This window comes from Blennius ocellaris (genome assembly GCF_963422515.1).
Source record: "Blennius ocellaris genome assembly, chromosome: 10".
Classification (NCBI taxonomy): domain Eukaryota; kingdom Metazoa; phylum Chordata; class Actinopteri; order Blenniiformes; family Blenniidae; genus Blennius; species Blennius ocellaris.
The window spans coordinates 5,800,810-5,819,052 of record NC_137659.1 but is presented as its reverse complement, the minus strand read 5'-3'; the positions used below and the strand labels follow the sequence as shown (position 1 = coordinate 5,819,052).

The following is an 18,243-nucleotide window of genomic DNA, read 5'->3' as shown; positions in this document are numbered from 1 at the left end:
CCCTCGGGCCAAGAGTGCTCAAAGATGTATTCAGTCATGGCAGCGCTTTGGGAGAAATCATCCGACAAATGGCAGGTGTTGCATCACTGTTCTATTTCTTGTTTTTAATGGATTTACTTCTGTGACAGTAAAGATGTTGGTGACTTTACTTTGAAATCGTTGTATAAATAGTCATTTTATCAGCCTGTCTTGCCTGTCTGCTACTCTGAATTAATAATGTTTGTCTTAGTAGCATCCAAGTGGAGCTTTAAAGGTCTTTTTTGCCGGTGCCTTTTGGAAACAAAAAGAATATTATGCATGATGATGTTTGTCAAATAAATGAATGAGGCTTTACTCCTCCCTTCAGTGAGCTGCTATTTAAACACATCAGCCTCTGTAGGTTTCTCAATCGAATATTTGTGCAATAATATTTGCATGTGTTTCTCTCTCTCTCTCTCTCTCTCTAATAAAACCATTCAATGATGTATTCATGAATAGTTAATGGGTAATAAATGAGTTATTTGTTTGGTTGGAAAGTCTATGTGTAATGAAAGTCACACATATAAATGGCAGACAATCGCTCACAGACGAATATTCCTCCTGATTGAAACTCGTGATGTCAGACGTGATTCAGGTGAAGTTTTCACTTTCCATTTCAAACGGTGAGACGTCTGTTGATTGAAAGAAGTTTAAGTGATTCATCCCTGACAGTGAATTTGAGAGCAAGAGTTCAGGGAGGAGGAAAGCAAATTGGAAGAACGGCAATCATGCAAAAGCCCAACATCACCATCACCTCCCTTCTTTTGTCACTTGCCCTCACAATGGTAGCAACCGCTGCTAGCTGCGTCTGCTCTGACAGAAACGCATTGTTCAGGGAATATCTGTCAGTCATTTTATGTCACGGCGGCTGAGGCTAATCTGAAACTGCCAGTAAAGATGATTGGATTCTTGACGCAGGAATTGCTGCTCATCCTTAACATGTCTCCCATTTAGCTGATACTTTAAGCCAAAGCCAAACACAAACGACAGATCTGATGGAGTTACGTGGCTCAGCCAAGACGTTTAACTCTCCAAAGATCTAAATTGATTAAATGTTAAAAGAAAAATAATATCGGAACTCGAGGTTTCACTGTGTAAAAACAGTGAAAGCATGAAGACTCAAATAAAGACGCAACACATGATTGATTCCAATACAAATCAACTGGACTTTCTTAATTAAAACTAATGATTTTTTTCCCAGTGCCGATTAATAATAATAATACATTATTTTGACATTTTCAATTAAGAAAATCAAATGCTTCATTTTCAAAAACACGTGAAACTCTGGTGGACGAAAATTGATTTTAACACTCGAAAAACTTCAGGGTGTTTTGTTCATTATCGAAAAAACAGAGTAAAAAGTGAAGGTTCAACTAGCTTCACAATGGCTCCCGAAAAATGCTTTAACAATCAGTTGAATCTCTAAACAGGTGAAGGATAACTATCCGCTGCTCAGCTTTGTGAGGGCTTGTAATTAATAAGCCCGAGTCAGGCAGGCTGCGGACAACTGCACAGCATGAGTATCTTATTAGGATTATATACAACAGGACTGGATGTCAGCCATGTCTCAGATACTCTAGTCAGAACTCTAACAAGAAAAACTTCGAGTCGTGTCAAAGGTCAGCCTTCAAACTTCAGCAGATTGTGTTTTCTTTCCGTTATCCCCTTGAGACTGGGTTAGAGACTCAGTCTGACAGCCTTTGACCTACATGCTTCAAATTCAATTAATTTCTTTGTATAGTAAAAAAAAAATATATATATATATATATATATATATATATATCATTCGTTGTTAAGAATATAAAATTTCAAAACACAGCATTTTGTAATATACTGAAAAGTGAGCTGCTCTGTTGGTCTACTCGCAATTAACTAAACGTATTCAATTATCGACAAATTTGGAGGATTTCATAGCTCAAGTCTCCGGGTGTACAGAGCATAATGGGCTGGAGCCCCTTTGACATTCAGCAATCAGGGATGGAAGGTCACACCAGGTTTCCATGGTGTTCACGTCCGTACCATCGAAGGGCAGCACAGCAGCGCGGAGAAATGTCAGCGTGTAGCCATCTTCCCGCCGGCGAGTGACCCTATGACGTCCTTTCAAACAGGATCTCGGTAAATTGTACCTGGAGGTTGATGAAACCAGGCCAGCTCTGACTGCTACAGCCCCCGAGGGGGAATAACCAGGAAATGTCAGAGAACTCTTCAAACAACAACGAAAAAGATGCTCTCCCAGGCAGGCTGCCGAGCGCTGTCACAAAGTCAAGCATGACACCTCCCCATGTACACGTCTCTATAGCTCCCCTCCCTCCCTCCCGCCTGTGAAGATATCAGCCCCAAAAATAGCTTGGCAAAGCCGAACACCGAGGCATGATAAATAAATCACAATAATATTTTAATATTCATTGTAGAATGAGAAGGGAGGTAAAAAAAAATTTTTTAAAAAGAGAGAGAAACGTGAAGGATAAACTTCTTCTTCTTTGGTTCGCACATCAAAACACTTTGCCTTGAGGAACTTAATTCTCCCTTCAAGGGACTCATCAAACATACAGTAGCCTGTGTAAGAGTGTGATTGTCGTCACGCCTCGGGCTGCCCGTATGAATGAACAGCAGATAAGGGCGTGTAGCTCATTAGCTCAATTATATTGTTCACTACTGCAGTCTGTCAATGCCCTACGCAAATGGGATCAAATTTGCCAGTCGATATGGAGTCGTCCTCGTGGAGGAGCCGCGCGAGGTTGGGAGTGGTTGTACGGTAAATACACGGAGGGGGTTTTCACTGGGGAACAACACCAACGCGGGCCAGTTGAGTCTCGCCGCAGGAGATCTGTCAATAAATCTCTCCTTTAAAGAAAAGCACATCCATTCGATGGAAAAGAAGCGTCACACAAAAAGAAAGAAAAAAGGCAGGAACAATGAAAATAGCACTCGACATGCTGTGACACTCGCAGCATGGAAAACGGGAGGTCTGGCTTGCACTTCTCAATCCTGCCCCGCTGTTTGCTTTTGATAGCAAAAGTCATAATGACATTCAAGTACTCGCCAGGCTGAGACGCTGAGGAATAAAGCAGCGACACAAGGAGAGAGAGAGAGTGTGAGAGTGTGAGAGAGAGAGATGAGAGAAAGATAGAGAGAGACCCAAGTAAAAAGTGTTTGCAAAATATACGTGTGAGTGTGTGAGCACATCCGTAAGCTCGTGTTAATATGAATAAGCATGGGGTCGGGTATGGCATAAGTTGGTGGGGATCCAAATGGTGCAGCTCGACCGAAAAAAAAAAAAAAAAAAAACTTAAGTCTGTTAATAAAGTGTGTGATTAATTCATGTCATGTCATTTTCCCAGGGTCCCACTTGCCTTGCGCTGCTTCCTGCAGGAGGTTTGAAGGGCCTTTTAATTACTCAGCACTTTCCTCGCAAGGATGTGGAAAGATGCTGCTTGGACACCGCCTTATGGGAACACTAATATATATCCATAAGCAATTTGGAAAATACAACATATCAAATGCCAAGGCTGTATACATACAGAAGTGGTTCACTGCGTGGGGAGGAGAGATATACGCAGTGGCCGGCCTGCTGAACGCAATTTTTCAACTGGCAGTCGACAGCTTGGCTCACGGGGATATTTTTGTTTAAGTAAAGAGTAGAGAGCCTTCAAAGCTTCATTTGAATGTGTGAATGTGTACGTGTATGTCTGTGTGCATGCTCTTGTCTATATCTGCATGCATAAATATGTACACATGCATATTTTTCTGAAGCGGCTTCTCTGTGTTGAAGCGTGTGAGCATCTGTTTCATTTATGTGCCAATACGAATCTCTCTGAATGCAATGTGTGAGCAGAAGTGTATTTATTACTGTCCTGGGGATCAAAATCAGTTTACTAGGTCACATTGTGATGATTTGTCTTGTGGAGAAAAAAAAAAGGTAGTCGCCATTCAGAAAATCCTGATTTATTTCATTAAGACTACTGGAGTTTGGTTACGATGGCTAAGCAAGCAGGGCCTAAGAATTAATGCAAAGTCAATGCAATGTCCCCAGAAGGCATGAGAATGGGACTTGTGTGTGTGTGTGTGTGTGTGTGTGTGTGTGTGTGTGTGTGTGTGTGTGTGTGTGTGTGTGTGTGTGTGTGTGTGTGTGTGTGTGTGTGTGTGTGTGTGTGTGTGTGTGTGTGTGTGTGTGTGTGTGTGTGTGTGTGTGTGTGTGTGTGTGCGCGTGTGTGTGTGTGAGCCATCACGCAGTGAAGAGCTTGCATGTTCACTGAACAAGGAGCATGTTTAAGTCTGCGTGTGAGTGAAGGCAGCTAAAAGACAGACAGATAGACTCAAGGAGGTTCGTGTGCACACGTCTGCGTGTGTGTGTGTGTGTGTGCGTATGTGTGTTCGTGTGTAGGATTCCTAATAGTCTGCCAGGCAGGGGGAGAGAAAACGAAGTGAAGGCGAGTGAATCAAAACCAAGAATGTGTGTGTTTGACTGCTCTGGCAAAGGTGTGCGTGTCAATGTGTGTAGTAGATTCTCATGCAGGGATAAGCAGCTTAGGGAAGGAGCATATTCTTTTCTAAGTAAATCTCATTAATTTTAATTAGCTGTATATTTAGCCCGTACACCTGGATTGGATGTAATTCCGTTTGTATATATAGCAACTAGTGAGCAGAGCAGGTGAAATGACTCAGGTAGCGATTATATTGCCGTAGCCGCCTGACATTTGCATAATGTCCTGTTTTTGATTGTGTCGCATGCCTAAGGAGGATATCAGAGGCAAATATGCATTCCCTTCATTTTCCCATTGCATGCTCTATATAGCGTGCCATGGCTCGTCTTTTTAAACGTTCACCTTTTTTCTCTCCTGTGAGTTCCTTCTTCCTCCCTCACTCCCTGTGCTGTTTCTTTTCATTTTCTCTCCGGTCTGTGCACCCCATCATTAGTGTGCGCGCTCGCTCTTTTTATTTTTTTTCCTTCACCTCCCCCTCTCCTCCTTCATCTCCCTGCCCTCATGCACTCTTACTGTATGGTTTTCTCTTGTTCACGTGCATGCCTGTGTCTCTCTCCCTCAGTCTCACTCACCCTCCCTCCTTTGCTGGGTAATCAGCTTATCCTATGTGTGTCCAAGCCTCTATGTCTGCGTTCCTCCTCTCTTTGTTTCGGATTCATTCAGCAGGGAGATTAGAGATGCCTATTTGGTGCCTTTGTCTTCAACCGGCGCAGCAGCACTGAGTTACACCGTGTGGCAATGGCCTTGTCGTCAAAAAGCCACAGCCACTCATGAGATGCTCCTCATACCTTGATCACAGTCAAGGGCCAGATCTGGAATAAAAGCCCGGCCTGAACCTTTCCACTGGTCAGTGTGTGACTTTGAAGCTTCCACTTGTATCACAGCCACAGACTGATTGGTTTGGCTGACCTTATTCAATGTTTAAACGATGGAAATATATCCCATGGTTCGAGGGAAAAACCTGCATGTTTCTCTTTTGTAACACTTTGAGGATTACAGAGTGAATCAAATTAGATTATTTCTGCATCCATCATTAGACTGCTCGTTTTTTTAGCTCTCACACAATATGACATCAAGTTCTCCACTTGAAGCATAAAAAGAAAAATGATTTGAAACAATTTGCATTGCAGATCAACGTTACTGGGAACAATAACAGTATTGTGAAAGGAAAAGGTGAGAATCCATTTAGCAGTCATATACAAACAATCAACCAAACACACAAATATGCGGTGGAATAAAACTTTGAAATTCAGTGCAAAGGCATAGTGCAAATGAGATAACACATCATTTTCTCTGCTCCTTATTTAAACACAAATAAGTGGGACATAATTTACAGCTTGTATTAAGAAATAATTTCAGTATGGTTAATCTTGACTTAGCAGAAAAAAAAAACACACACACACACACACACAACAAAAGTGCATTGCAATCCGAAAATCATCAGTTCCTATAGACCACCTACGGAGGTGAGTAAACACGGTCCACATAGCATGGATTCAGTTCTTGCAAGCAGTGCAGAAAAGTCGGCGCTCGCTCCAAACTTTCCCCACTCAACTTCTCCAAAGACACCTACAGAAGTGCATCGCACTCCCTTCCCACTGCTTCTCCACTCTCATCCCTTTTTCCAGAGCATTTCCTGTAGCTGCGAACTCCAGTGAAAAAGACACACGTCATCATTTTTTTTTTTTTTTTTGCCTTCCAGGAAAGACTCATAAAAGACGACCTTTTCCACTTCAATGAAAAGTAAATCCATGCTCTGTAGTATCAAGTCTAATGATCCCACACTCGCCATGGTTGTTCTTGTTGACAATGCATCCTCCCTTCCTCCCTCACTTCCGCCCCACTTTACAGTGGCTGCGTGGACATTTTCATCCACTTATAATGCCACTGCAAATGATGATGAATATACTAATGCTGAATGCCAGGTACTGTATCAATGCAAAAGGCATCCTAATGATATTGACTGCCTTTTAATAGCCAATGTATACGAGAGCAATGAGCATTCAAGCAGTGTAGTTTAATGTGATTGTGAGGCAGAAGGAGTGCAGCCGAGTAGTCGAACCACAAATGAATTCCAGCGAGCAGTGGCTGGGTTACAATGCAAAAAAAAAGCTTTGATGATGGTACCATCTAACAGCTTCAATCCTGAAACCATACAGACAGTATACCATAAACTTGAAACTGGAGGAATAGAAATGTATATAATACATGTGGAATGACACTCAAGCCTGCTCAAGTGCAATAATACACTTGTGGAGTTCATTTGTTTCAGACCGGGATGCTGAGTCATCGCTCCGACTGTTAATCAACCACTCAGTGTTAAAGCTATCAAAAGCGCCACGGCATGTGCCAAGAGAGGACGCAGCCTGAAGGACCCCGTCTGCCCGGCTGCTGATTCACGTTGACATTGTAATGGTGGTAAAGCGCAAGTGTCAGATGTCAGATTTATTCCAAGGGAATTATGCCCATGAGATTTTATACCACATTAAGTACCAATTTGGAGAGCTGCTCCACAGTACTTCCCCAACACTGGTTCCATATGTGACAGCTGCACTAAAGCCTCACCATCCGGCGAATGGACAGCGATACCCTCAGCAGAACGTGGACTAGAAAGAGGTCCCCAGACAGCACACAGGTGAATTAAAATGGCTTTATGGCTGTGGGATCAGTGATAAGATCCCCCCACAGACACACTCCCTTGCACGAGCTGAAGTGATGGCATCATCAAAAAGAGGCAATAAACAAGAGCAACCTCTGCTCTTTTGATGGTGGAGCTCCTGCGCTCTGGGGGAACCCTCAGCACTCAGACTCAATCAATACAAATGCTGCTCTTTACAGCCATCCTCTTGCATCTTCCAGCACCCCATTGCGGTTGGACTCCCCCCCCCACCACACACACACACACATCACAGTGATTGGCTTCAACAAACAGATACACCGTTCCAGGAAGGCTTTGGTCTGGCCAGTCATGCGTCAATAACAGGACAGGTGATTTCCGCCCCCGCAGCAATCAATTAAAACATCCCGTTGGAGAATTCCAGCAGAAATGAAGTGGGACGAGTTTTGGAGGAATGGGAGTGAGGGGACTGTTCAAAGTAATAACTAGTTGAGGGATGTGCATAATAAAAGAGGCTCTTTTTTGTTGAAAAGAAAAGGTAAAGTATCTCAAGGCTGGCATTGATGTTGTTGTTAGGGTTCTCTAATCGGCAGTGTCTTTATGGAGTGATGTCTTAAAGCTCACAGTCCCTCTAATTTCTTGACCCTCGGTTGTTTCAGAGTGATAACTTTTTGTACTTGATAGCACCTAAGGGGAAGCTGAGTGTGTTACCACTTTGCAAAACCTCAAGAGCGCCTTTCCGGTTGGTTCTCTAAATGGCATTTGCTGTTATTATGATGGACGCAGATGAGATTGATCGGTTCTGATGTAATCTTGCATTGCCTGAGTGGGCCTGGGTGGATGAGATCTGCCTCAGATTGATGAGGTCTAATGGAGTCTTATTTGGGTGCTCCTGATACCGCCAGGATCTGTTGATACTGCTGCGTCACTACATTTTAAATCAACCTAATTTACTCACAAATTTCTTATCAACACTTTTTTTTCCTTTATTGGGGGGAGTTTAGGATATGTAATTTAACCACATTTCTGTCGCTATATGAAGATGACATGAAGACACAGCAATGTGCATAATGTATGACGCAAATCATCCCCAGGGCTCTGGTGCTCATGGTTAGAGCTTTGTTGGGAGTTTAATCAATCAGCCACAGCGCCTTAATTAATCGCCATGATGAACAGGAGAAATAATTGGTTTTCTGCCAGATGTGAATCTGTTGCAAACTAATGCCAACCAATCAGGATCCGATTTATAATCACAAAACTGATCTGGACGACAAAACACTTAAAGGATCAGAGAAGAATAAACACATTAGACAATGGAAGTAATATGGCTCTGGATTTAAAATCCTGATAGGAGATTCGTCGACGTATTGTACTGAGTACATTTCAGACACTGAATTTGATCTATGGGGTGTCAGAATCATCATCAGGCTGACTGACTGAAATGTAGTCTATGTGTTCCAACATGTCATTGACTTTTATTTCTTCTAAAAACATGCATATTGCTAATTAATTGAGACGATCAGTATGAGACGAATTAATTGGTCTTCTCCCCAGATGTTTCAGAATGAATGTGTAGAAAACTAATGAGGGGTGTCTGGTTTTTCATTGAAGTGGGAAATGTCATTAGCTGTGCCCCACATTGACAATAGTGATCAGCTCACGCTGAAATCCGACCAGGTAACCAGAGCCTGACACAAATGGAGGAGCGACAGAGCCAATAAATATTCGGAGGTTGAGATTGGAAGCCACTGGTATAGCCGTATGCCAGTGGAGCCAAATGGAAAAATAGCTTAGGCCTCTTATTAATGTCACAGTGGCTAGGCGGTAATTCCCCCGGGCTCTGTGTACCTCGGCTTGTTAATGAGTCACCGCTTATCAGTCAGCCTTGTTAACAGGCAGAGGCCTCCCATCCAAACCGCCTACTGCTATTGTGAGCTAGCCGCACTGAGTATTAGCCAAATGTTCCCCCATCTTGGCACACAGGAAGTCAACAGTAAACAACAGCAGCACACACAGGAAGTGGGCTTTGAGCCAGTGAGAAAGAGCGGGTCCAGGGGGGAAGGAACCCATTTTGTGGCAGGATAAAGTGAACCTCTGGCAGAGAGAGACACACACACACACACACACACACACACACACATACAGAGCCCTCCTGCCTGTAAATCTTACCACACTAACGATTGGTCCACTGTGCTCCCATCCTTTAATCCTTATTCATCACTGGCCTCAGCTGGATGCATCGAGATTCATTCAGTGGTTCTGACTAGCAGAACTCGCTGAGGTAAATAAACTATTAGGCATGTTTCTTGTCCCGAATGCAAACATTCGACTGGGGTCTGAGATCAGCCTGCCGTGGAGTTGAGGGCCAGGTGGCTGATGGGAGGTCACAGCACGCTGCTCTACTTGCTGTCAACCGATTACTCCAGCAGACAGACCCTCCACTCTCCACAACAGCCCTGAGGTAACTGGGTCAACAGTACAGAACCAGGGCACAGCCGGCCAATTGCATGCCTAATCTGTGCCCTTCTGAGAGGCACTTTCCATCCGCAGTGCTTGGCTGCACATCCAGCTGTGGAAATGGATATGTCAAATGGCACGCAATTAGTGTCTCCCCAATTCGTTCACTTGCTCTGAGGAAGCCTTGGTCACATATAAATCCAGGCAAAACAGAGTTAGTGCTGTCCTCTCCATGACTTTGACATATATTAAAAGGAGATGAGAAACTCGGGAGTTCAGGTTTGCTGAGGAGTTTAAACGGTCATGACATGCCGCATGCTGATTGCTGTATAATAATCAACCCTGCAACTCTTGGGGGGGGTAACCTTTTTTTGCTCTCTTTTTGTCTCCTTAGAGGATGAAAAGTGACAAAAAGCCTGGATGTTTCTTTTCTTTTCTTTTTTTTTTTACCTCACTGTGGACTCTGAGTGGAGCAGTAACGGGCAGCCCTGCTCTCTGATGGCTCATCTGCTTCCACATTGATTTGCTGAGCTGATCGTTTTTCCTCTCTGATACATAACATTGAATTATTTATGCTAAGTAGACCCTTCTGTTCCAGGGCCTCTTAGCATGGAGATCTCCATTATGACGGCATTATCTGTGCCCACCCCTCCCAACTCCATCTTCTACTTAACGGCTCTGCTGCCATGTCACAACAACACCAATCAGACAGATCCGAGCAGATGTGAGCGATGAACCAGTACTCTGCAGATTACTCCTTTTTCCTTCAGAAAAGGCAAAACCATTCGCTACATTTCTCTAATGTAAACAAGCACCAGCCAGCACGAACCATACATACATATACTGTGTCATCCCTGAATGTTTGTTATTGTGCTTGAGGGGTTATTTTTGAGGTCCCACATAAGATGTATTTCTTCTTTTCCAGGACGGGAAACTAGAAGCTGTTATTTACTTTTGTATTAACTACAACAAACAACTTCAGTGTGAGACTGAGAGGAAAACAATAAGGATTTTTACTGAATTGGGTCACGTATGTTATTAGATTTACTAAGACTGTTGATTAAACCCAAACAACAAAAGGTATTGACAAAAGAATTTATGACAGTCCACAACATGCTCAATGAATTCTGTTAAGTCAGCACTGTGCTTCTCTCAATCACTGTTTGACGTGTTTTCTCATCTCTTCAACGCTGTCAGACGTCCTAGGCTTAATTATTCTCCTTGACTGACATGATAATGTAAAACAACACTTAGGTGAAACCAAAGCAGGAATTGGTCATGCATGGTCAGGCCTCCCTCGAGGAACACCTTAATCAAATGTGACGTGCGTCTGAATGCAAGCCAAAATCGTTTTTCGGGCCCAAATAACGAACCACTGCCGGGGGGTTTACAATGACGAGCTATACAGCCAGGGTCAGCACGCTGATGAGAGATTGATATTGTGTCATCAGCGCTTCAATCCAGAGATTGTTTGTGCTTTTCTCATCTCCCACAGCTTTCTGGGCCTTGACAGCCTTCCATTTGAATTTGTTTAGCAGTGACCTCGTCCCTGCTTCTGCTGTCGGCTCGATTGTCTCTCACTATAGCACTGACCACAGTGCGCCCACACTAAAAATCTTTAATTTGTCCAAGATGCGGAAACTGTGAAACAGCTGATGTGGATAAACAAATGCAAGGCACAGAAAGTGTACGTGTGTTCACATACCGGTGGACATATACTGTACATGTGCACCGTGCCCATGCATATGTATGCACCATACATCCATGTGGATTCAGATTTGTCAAACGTGGGTGTGAGTGTGGGTGTGAGTGGTTGAACATGAGAGACCTCTGAGGATATATATTGCAAATGCAAATGAGGGAATGTGTATTAGAAGTCTTTTCGTCTGCCATATCATCTTACGGTTCTTTTGCCAAACTCTCAGTGCAATTAAATCTCAACAGCAATGAGAAAATGCCAACAGGAGCCTACCTATGTCAATCAATTTTCTATAGATTTAGGAGCAATCATGATGCACCATTCTGCCACCGGCATAATTTGCCTTCTAAAGGTTACCAGCAGCAAGTTGCTTGAGTGTTATATAATTGGAAAAGTACACTAGACCGTCTATTCCCAAGTTCACTTAGAACTCGCAGCAGGGATGATATCATTACGAAGTGCTTCTCTCATCACATCCTTTCTCACTATCCCCTCCCAGCCACGCCCAGCTCATCACACTGCAATAACGCATATCGCGTGTCTGTATTGTATGGAAGCTGATTTGTTGCAATTTGAGAAAATACAAAGCGGCCGCTTTCTTTCTCCAGGTTGCGTGACCCTCTTGAACAAATAAAAGTGGCCTGTGTGGGCAAGACAGACAAATAATGAGCAGGTGAAATGTGAAAATGTTCTGTTTTTGTTGATTTAAGCAAGAAGTGGATGTGATGATGTCAGTTGAGGGAAGGAGGACAAAAACCGTAAGCTAAAAATCAAGTGAACCACTCCAGCGGGGACCGGCGTGTTGGGCCCCGTGCCCACGTGCAAGTCACACACATTCCTGAAAAACAACGGCACAAATTCCACTGGGGTCCAGGGAGGTGGGAGTGTCCCATGTGCTTATTCACGGCTCTCTGATTCTCTTGTCATAATACAGGAAACAACGAAAAACCCCTCAAGTCAAAAGATAAGGGGTACCACCAGAGACAGAGAAAGGGGGGTCGCGGGGGTCGGTGGCCCGGGGAGAGACGACGAGATAGAAAGAATAGGTGGCACATAGATAAAGAGGGGGGAGATGTGCTCACCATTGTCAATGTTGCTGTGGACCGCAGCTGTGAGAAGTACTGTCAATAAGCTGACACTCCATAATGCGGAGAGGGCTGATGGGGAGGCCATGGTCGGGCACACAGATCCGCCTGTCTCAGTGAATCCTCAGGAGGGCCGAGGAGCTCTGGAGCGTCACCTGCAGGGAGAGCAATGGAGAGATAAAGAAAACAGGCAGGGAAGGCCAACCGGCCCCTAATTGCGTCCCCTGCCATTGGTTGTCTATGACTGAATAAATGCTTGGCCCACCCGTTACTCATGCGTTGCTCCACGGGTATTCATCGATCTGCTTGTGTCATACCACAGTGAGAGGCGATTGAGAGAGGCAGGGGTGGGGGGTGGGGGGTGGCGGTGGGTGGGGGGGGGGGGGGGGGGGGGGGGGGGGGGGGGGGTGATAGAGCCAGAAGAAGATGGGGATGGTGTATACAGATGGTACTAGGAGAGGAAGGGGTTTCGCATTGCTGTGAATTTATTCATCCACTCTAACAAGCTGTGCGCGCAAGGAACTGGAGGAAATCAGGGTGTTTTGGACCGGACTCCAACTAACTCACGCTTAATTAAAAACATCGCTCAGGCACATTCACGCAGCTGGTCGCGCACGAGAAACAGGGATAAAGGGGGTAAAAAAGCATGAAAGAGACAACAGCAGTGGAGAGATGCACCTGCCGCCCTCAGAGATTACACAGCGCACTCCGCACAAGGCTGGATACAGGCGGACGTACATAATAAGAATGCTCGATCTCGCTTCTCTCCCTCTCCTTTCTATCTGTCACACATTCAATTTCTCCCCCCCCCCCCCCACACATCTATTGCTTAAAATAGCAGAAGCCTTCGCAGAGGTGAGCCGGTCCATCTGCGAAAGGCTCCCCCCTTTCCATTGTCACCGCGGCTGTTTTGTTGCCTGCGGGACGGGCGTGCGGTTAGGGCGGGGACAGGGGGAGGGATGGAGGAGTGGTGGTGGAGGTGGAGGGCAGGGCATGGGATGGGTTGGGATGTGGGAGACTGGGAGGGGTGTGTGTGTGTGTGTGTGTGTGTGTGTGTGTGTGTGTGTGTGTGTGTGTGTGTGTGTGTGTGTGTGTGTGTGTGTGTGTGTGTGTGTGTGTGTGTGTGTGTGTGTGCGCGCGCGAGCATTGTTGCTCCAGCCCTTCCTGTTGAGTGATAGCGAGAAATGAAAACAAAACTGGAGCAAGTGCATCCATGGGAAATAAGCCGAGCAGGCTGGGCGTGATTCAACCCCAAGTTCGTGCGCTTTTTTTTTCTTTTTCTTTTTTACTCTTTACGCGGAGAGCCATAATAACAGTAATAATGATAACATCAACAATTACTCCCTGCGACGCAGCGACGCACCACGGCAATGTTCCCCCCATCCCCACACACACACACACACACACACACACACACACACACACACACACACACACACACTCATCACGGGTGCGCTCTCGAAACAGCTTCTCCTGCACTTGCGGGGATATTTGGAACCGGTGGGATGAGCTTTGGATACTCTTGGAAGATGCTGGTGGCGAGTTAAAGCCAAAAGAAAAGAGCCTCGGAGAGAAGGGAAAGAGAAGCCGCGACAACAAAACGCGAATGTGGAGTTAAAAAAAAAAAAAAAAAAACACGCAGGGATTATAGTCTCTCCTGGGCTGGCATAAGGGATTACACATACACGCATAGCACGCACACGGAGTGAGCACACAGACACATTCCTGGAGACGGAAAAGCGTCAACACTGACAGGTGTCTCCAGTCCGCCCTACAGACTACAACCTAACCCATGTTGGGGGAAAATAATTAACGGACAAAGTGCCAAGCGTTACGCAACACACACACACACACACACACACACACACACACACACACACACACACACACACACACACACACACACACACACACACACACACACACACCGTTATAATCCGCCTCCGGAGTCGGGTCTGGCTGGTGCTGGTCTCCAGTAAAGATCTCCACTGAAAGGTTCCCTCCTGTGATGCGCAGCGGTCTCCTGTCCGGATCTCTCTCTTCTGATCCGACTTTTTTTTTTGTGGAAAAAAAAATATCCTTTTTGTTTGACTCCTTGTTTTTTCGTGCTTAATTTTCTTCCGCTCTCCCTCTTTCTCTCACTCTGTTTGTATGTCTATCTCTCCCCCCTTTCTCTCTCTCTCTCTCTTTCTCTCTCTCTCTCTCCGCGGCTACCGTTCACTGCAGCAAAAACAGACTGTCTGAAAGACGAGAGGGAGGGGAGGGGACAGAGAGGAAGGGAGGGAGGGATGAAGGGAGGGAGGGCATTTTAATACGATTTGGCCCGTACCACCGGGATAACAGGGCCAGAGCAGGGGCCTACTGGCAGAGAGCAACATGAAGAAGATGGAGCAGATAGAGAGAGGAGTGTGATCTTTCCATACCGAAAAAAAAAAAAAATCACCATAATGGTCTTAAAATACTCCACAGTGCGCCCAGCCTATGCTGCCCTTATCTGGCTTTGAAGAACTGTATCACCCCATGTTTTTTCTTTATCTACTGAGAAGTCTCCTCACAGGCTCCGGTCAACATATCTCCAACACTAGGAGGTCAGCCGGAGATGATTGTCACGCTTCTCGGTGGAGCGTAATGTTTCTTATCGTTGATGTTATGGAGCCATTACTCCTATCTCACAGATAGGGCCCCACTACTATTTCCCGTAGGCTTAATAATTTGCAATAATGATGTTACTGAGTGCTTGGCCTTGTGGAGTTGTGGGACTTCTCTCTCTCGGTCATATTCTCGCAATACTGCTCGCCTGCACATTTAACACTGACTTTATTGTCACTTTTTATCACTCAGAAATTTGTATAATACCCCCATAATGTCTGAACATCGTAATGTTTATAGGGTATCCCCGAGGAATGGGCAGTTTTGCATATGTCTATAAACTTCATCAGAGGGTAGTCCTTGTAGTTTGGACGTTCCGTGCGTCAGGCACGTTTGGGAATCCAAGGGAGAAAGAGAGGGAGAGGAGGGGGGTATGTTCAACTTGCCAGAGAGGATTAAGGATTAGTTTTACTGGCGGATTAGGTCTGTGTGTGGGGAGGCATGATGGGGTTAAACATGGATGGCGGCAGCCGCACGACAACCCAGTCAGTGGCGGTGGCGACAGAAGTGAAAACCCTGGAGGTGGACTTGGAGGGGCTGCAAAACAATAAAAGCCATGGGGAGCCAGGGGGGTTGATTTCAGTCATGGCGTTGGAGAGATCTTCAAACAACCAGCCGCTTTCCACACTGACTGAATAAATCCATCAACAGTGCACATGGACGCAGATTTTGCGTAATGTATGGTTTAGTAAAAAAAAAAAAAATCAAGAGTCCACCTTCAGGGGTCCTTGGAAGGATTCCAGAAAGGTCCACACCCTGATTTCACAAAATTGAAAAGTGCACAATGATTACAGAAATACTGATTCTCCACATTGTATTTACAGTTCATGATTCAGAATGCAAAAATCTTGAGACGACGGTATCCCCTGGTACCATGAGTCATTTATTTTCAAAGAAAACCTGAGTCTTTATCTCTCCCTCTGTCTCTAAACCGAATGGGAGAGCGGAGACGCAGCATCTGGCATCATTAAACACTTGTTATGAGGACAGAAAAGGCTTTAAACGTTTGGTTGCTGGCGCTGCATTAGAAAAGCTTTTGCTCCGGTTCGAATGAGTGGACAGCCCCAGGTGCTGAAAGCATCTCCATCCCTCTCTCCCTTCCTCCCTCCCTGTCTGGGGGGCGCCCCGGTGTCCTCTGATGTCACTGTGTGAGGACCGGAACCCAGAGCGCACAGTCCTATGGACCGTGGAGGACCGGATCCAGGAGCACAGCCCAGGCAGTCATAGATAGCCTCCTAATGGAGCTTGTATTGCTCTACAGTGCCACACCAGAGCTTAGTTTCAGGCTGTTTGCCCATTTCAAATCTGCATATGAAAGCAGTGACCTTTGCGCACCATCCATCTGAAATTCCCATACAGATATACAGTGACTGGACCTTTGAAAAATATCCACAACTCAGCTAGAATATTGTATTTTCACACCCATCTTGTTTCTGTCCGTTGTGCCTATGCATAAAGCAGCCGTCTGGAGCATAAAAAGGGTATAAAACACAATGCATCCTCATCTCTGTTATTATCTCCTAACATCCAAAAAGCCTTCCATCACAAAGCAACATCTCTGCCGGGACTCGAACCCGGAGCCTCTGGATTAGAAGTCCAGCGCGCTATTCCATTGCGCCACAGAGACGTAGGCACATTTTTTTTCGATCAAAACCGGGTTTATCCTCCCTCCCTCCCGCCCTGTGTAGCATCCTTACCATCGCTCAGCATCAGGACCGCAGCCTGGCCGGATAATACCGCGCCGGCCGGTAGGGGGTGCTGCAGCCGCGCAAGCATTATCATCTTAATGCCTCAACACACGGCTGGAGCCCGCTTCTCTCCATCCCCCTGCTGCTTTCATGTTGGAGATCTCGTCAAAGCATCATAATGGCAATATTATTGGAGTAAAACTAAAAAGATGAAACATCGTCCATTATGGATGCATCGGCGGTGATGAGGTAAAGTGCTTGTTCTTCGCAGGGAATAAACGACCCATGTTTTCATTAGGTCGCTTCAGTTTGAGTTTCGCTCAATAAAGGGAAAAAACAGCTCGGTGGGGTTCGGTGTGAAGAGGCTAAAGGTAAATTTGCCTCAAAACCCCACCGAGCCTGACCCATTTCCTTGTCCATCACAATATAAAAACGCAACGCGATTTATCTCAGGTGGAAAGGAGCCTGCAGCACGAATGAGAACCGAGTGGACCAGGTAATCATCTACATGCCAAATTCACAACAACCAGGCCTGAACCCATGCAGCCTGCAGAGAGGGACTCTGCTGACGTTACCGTAATAATTCTTTTCGAGCTGACAACCGTTAAATATATTTGTCCAGTAACAGGCTCTGAGGGGAATAATACGCGATCAGAACCATTAAATTACCTTTGGAGGTTCACCAACACTGACAGCGCAGAAAGTGTGCTTTGTAACCTTCACAAGCGATGTTTGATATTGTTTGTGGGTCATAAACACATTCTCTCACCAGCAAACTGTAACGACATCCAAGTTGACAGGCGTTTTTCCTTTGAGCCGTGCAATAAATTGATAAAGCAGTTTTGTGACAGGTAAACAGATTTCTCAACACACAAGTTTAGCTGATCCAAACAGACGCATTTAGAAAACTGTTCGTGCAGGGAACATGTTCTGTTGTTGTTGTTCCTACGTGTATCCCACACGCACTTGGTGATCTTACATTACACCGCAGCTTGATTTTATTCACACTGCAGGACAAAAGCTGTTGAGGTGTAGAGTGAAGCTCCGGTGCAGGTTCAGTGGGAGGTAAGGCCCGAGGCAGGCTGCCGGTGAGGAGCCTGTTCACATGCCTCATACATCCACCGCTGGGCTGCTGCCTCTCCACATCTTAGCCCAACTCTTTCCCCGGCGTTAAAAATGCATCGGAGGATCGCCAGCCCGGAGAAGGTAAAATATGAATGACAGCCTTGCAGTGAGCAGCTCTGGAGCGCTCTGGTCCACTAGCAGCACAACGCCCGTGCCGGTTGGCCTGACTGTATAAATACTGTAAAGTGATTCATGTATCCGACGTCACGGCGTTATTAGACAAATTACATAAGGAGAGAACATGTAGGACGCATCTAATTTTGGCTGCTGGTTGTTTGTTCACAGCAAGAATAGTGCAATAAAGTGGGTCACATTTGCATGCACTTTGCACTCTGCTGCATTTGATGACCCCAAAGCTTTCCAGAGTGTAATTAATTCCAAGGGAGGAGAGAAAAAAAAAAATCACACCATCATTTCTGGG

At 45.4% G+C, this 18,243-nt stretch overlaps 1 protein-coding gene across 1 annotated transcript in view; it reads right to left on the bottom strand.

The window, feature by feature from the left end:
• The window catches only part of cadm3 (cell adhesion molecule 3), a gene marked incomplete at both ends in the record, with an annotated part of 85,856 nt that extends 73,408 nt beyond the window's left edge, over nt 1–12,448 (bottom strand). Inside the window, 1 exon segment of the mRNA XM_080503209.1 lies at nt 12,358–12,448. Coding sequence (XP_080359335.1) covers nt 12,358–12,448 — 91 coding nt within the window.
• Nucleotides 12,449–18,243: the final 5,795 nt, after the last annotated feature.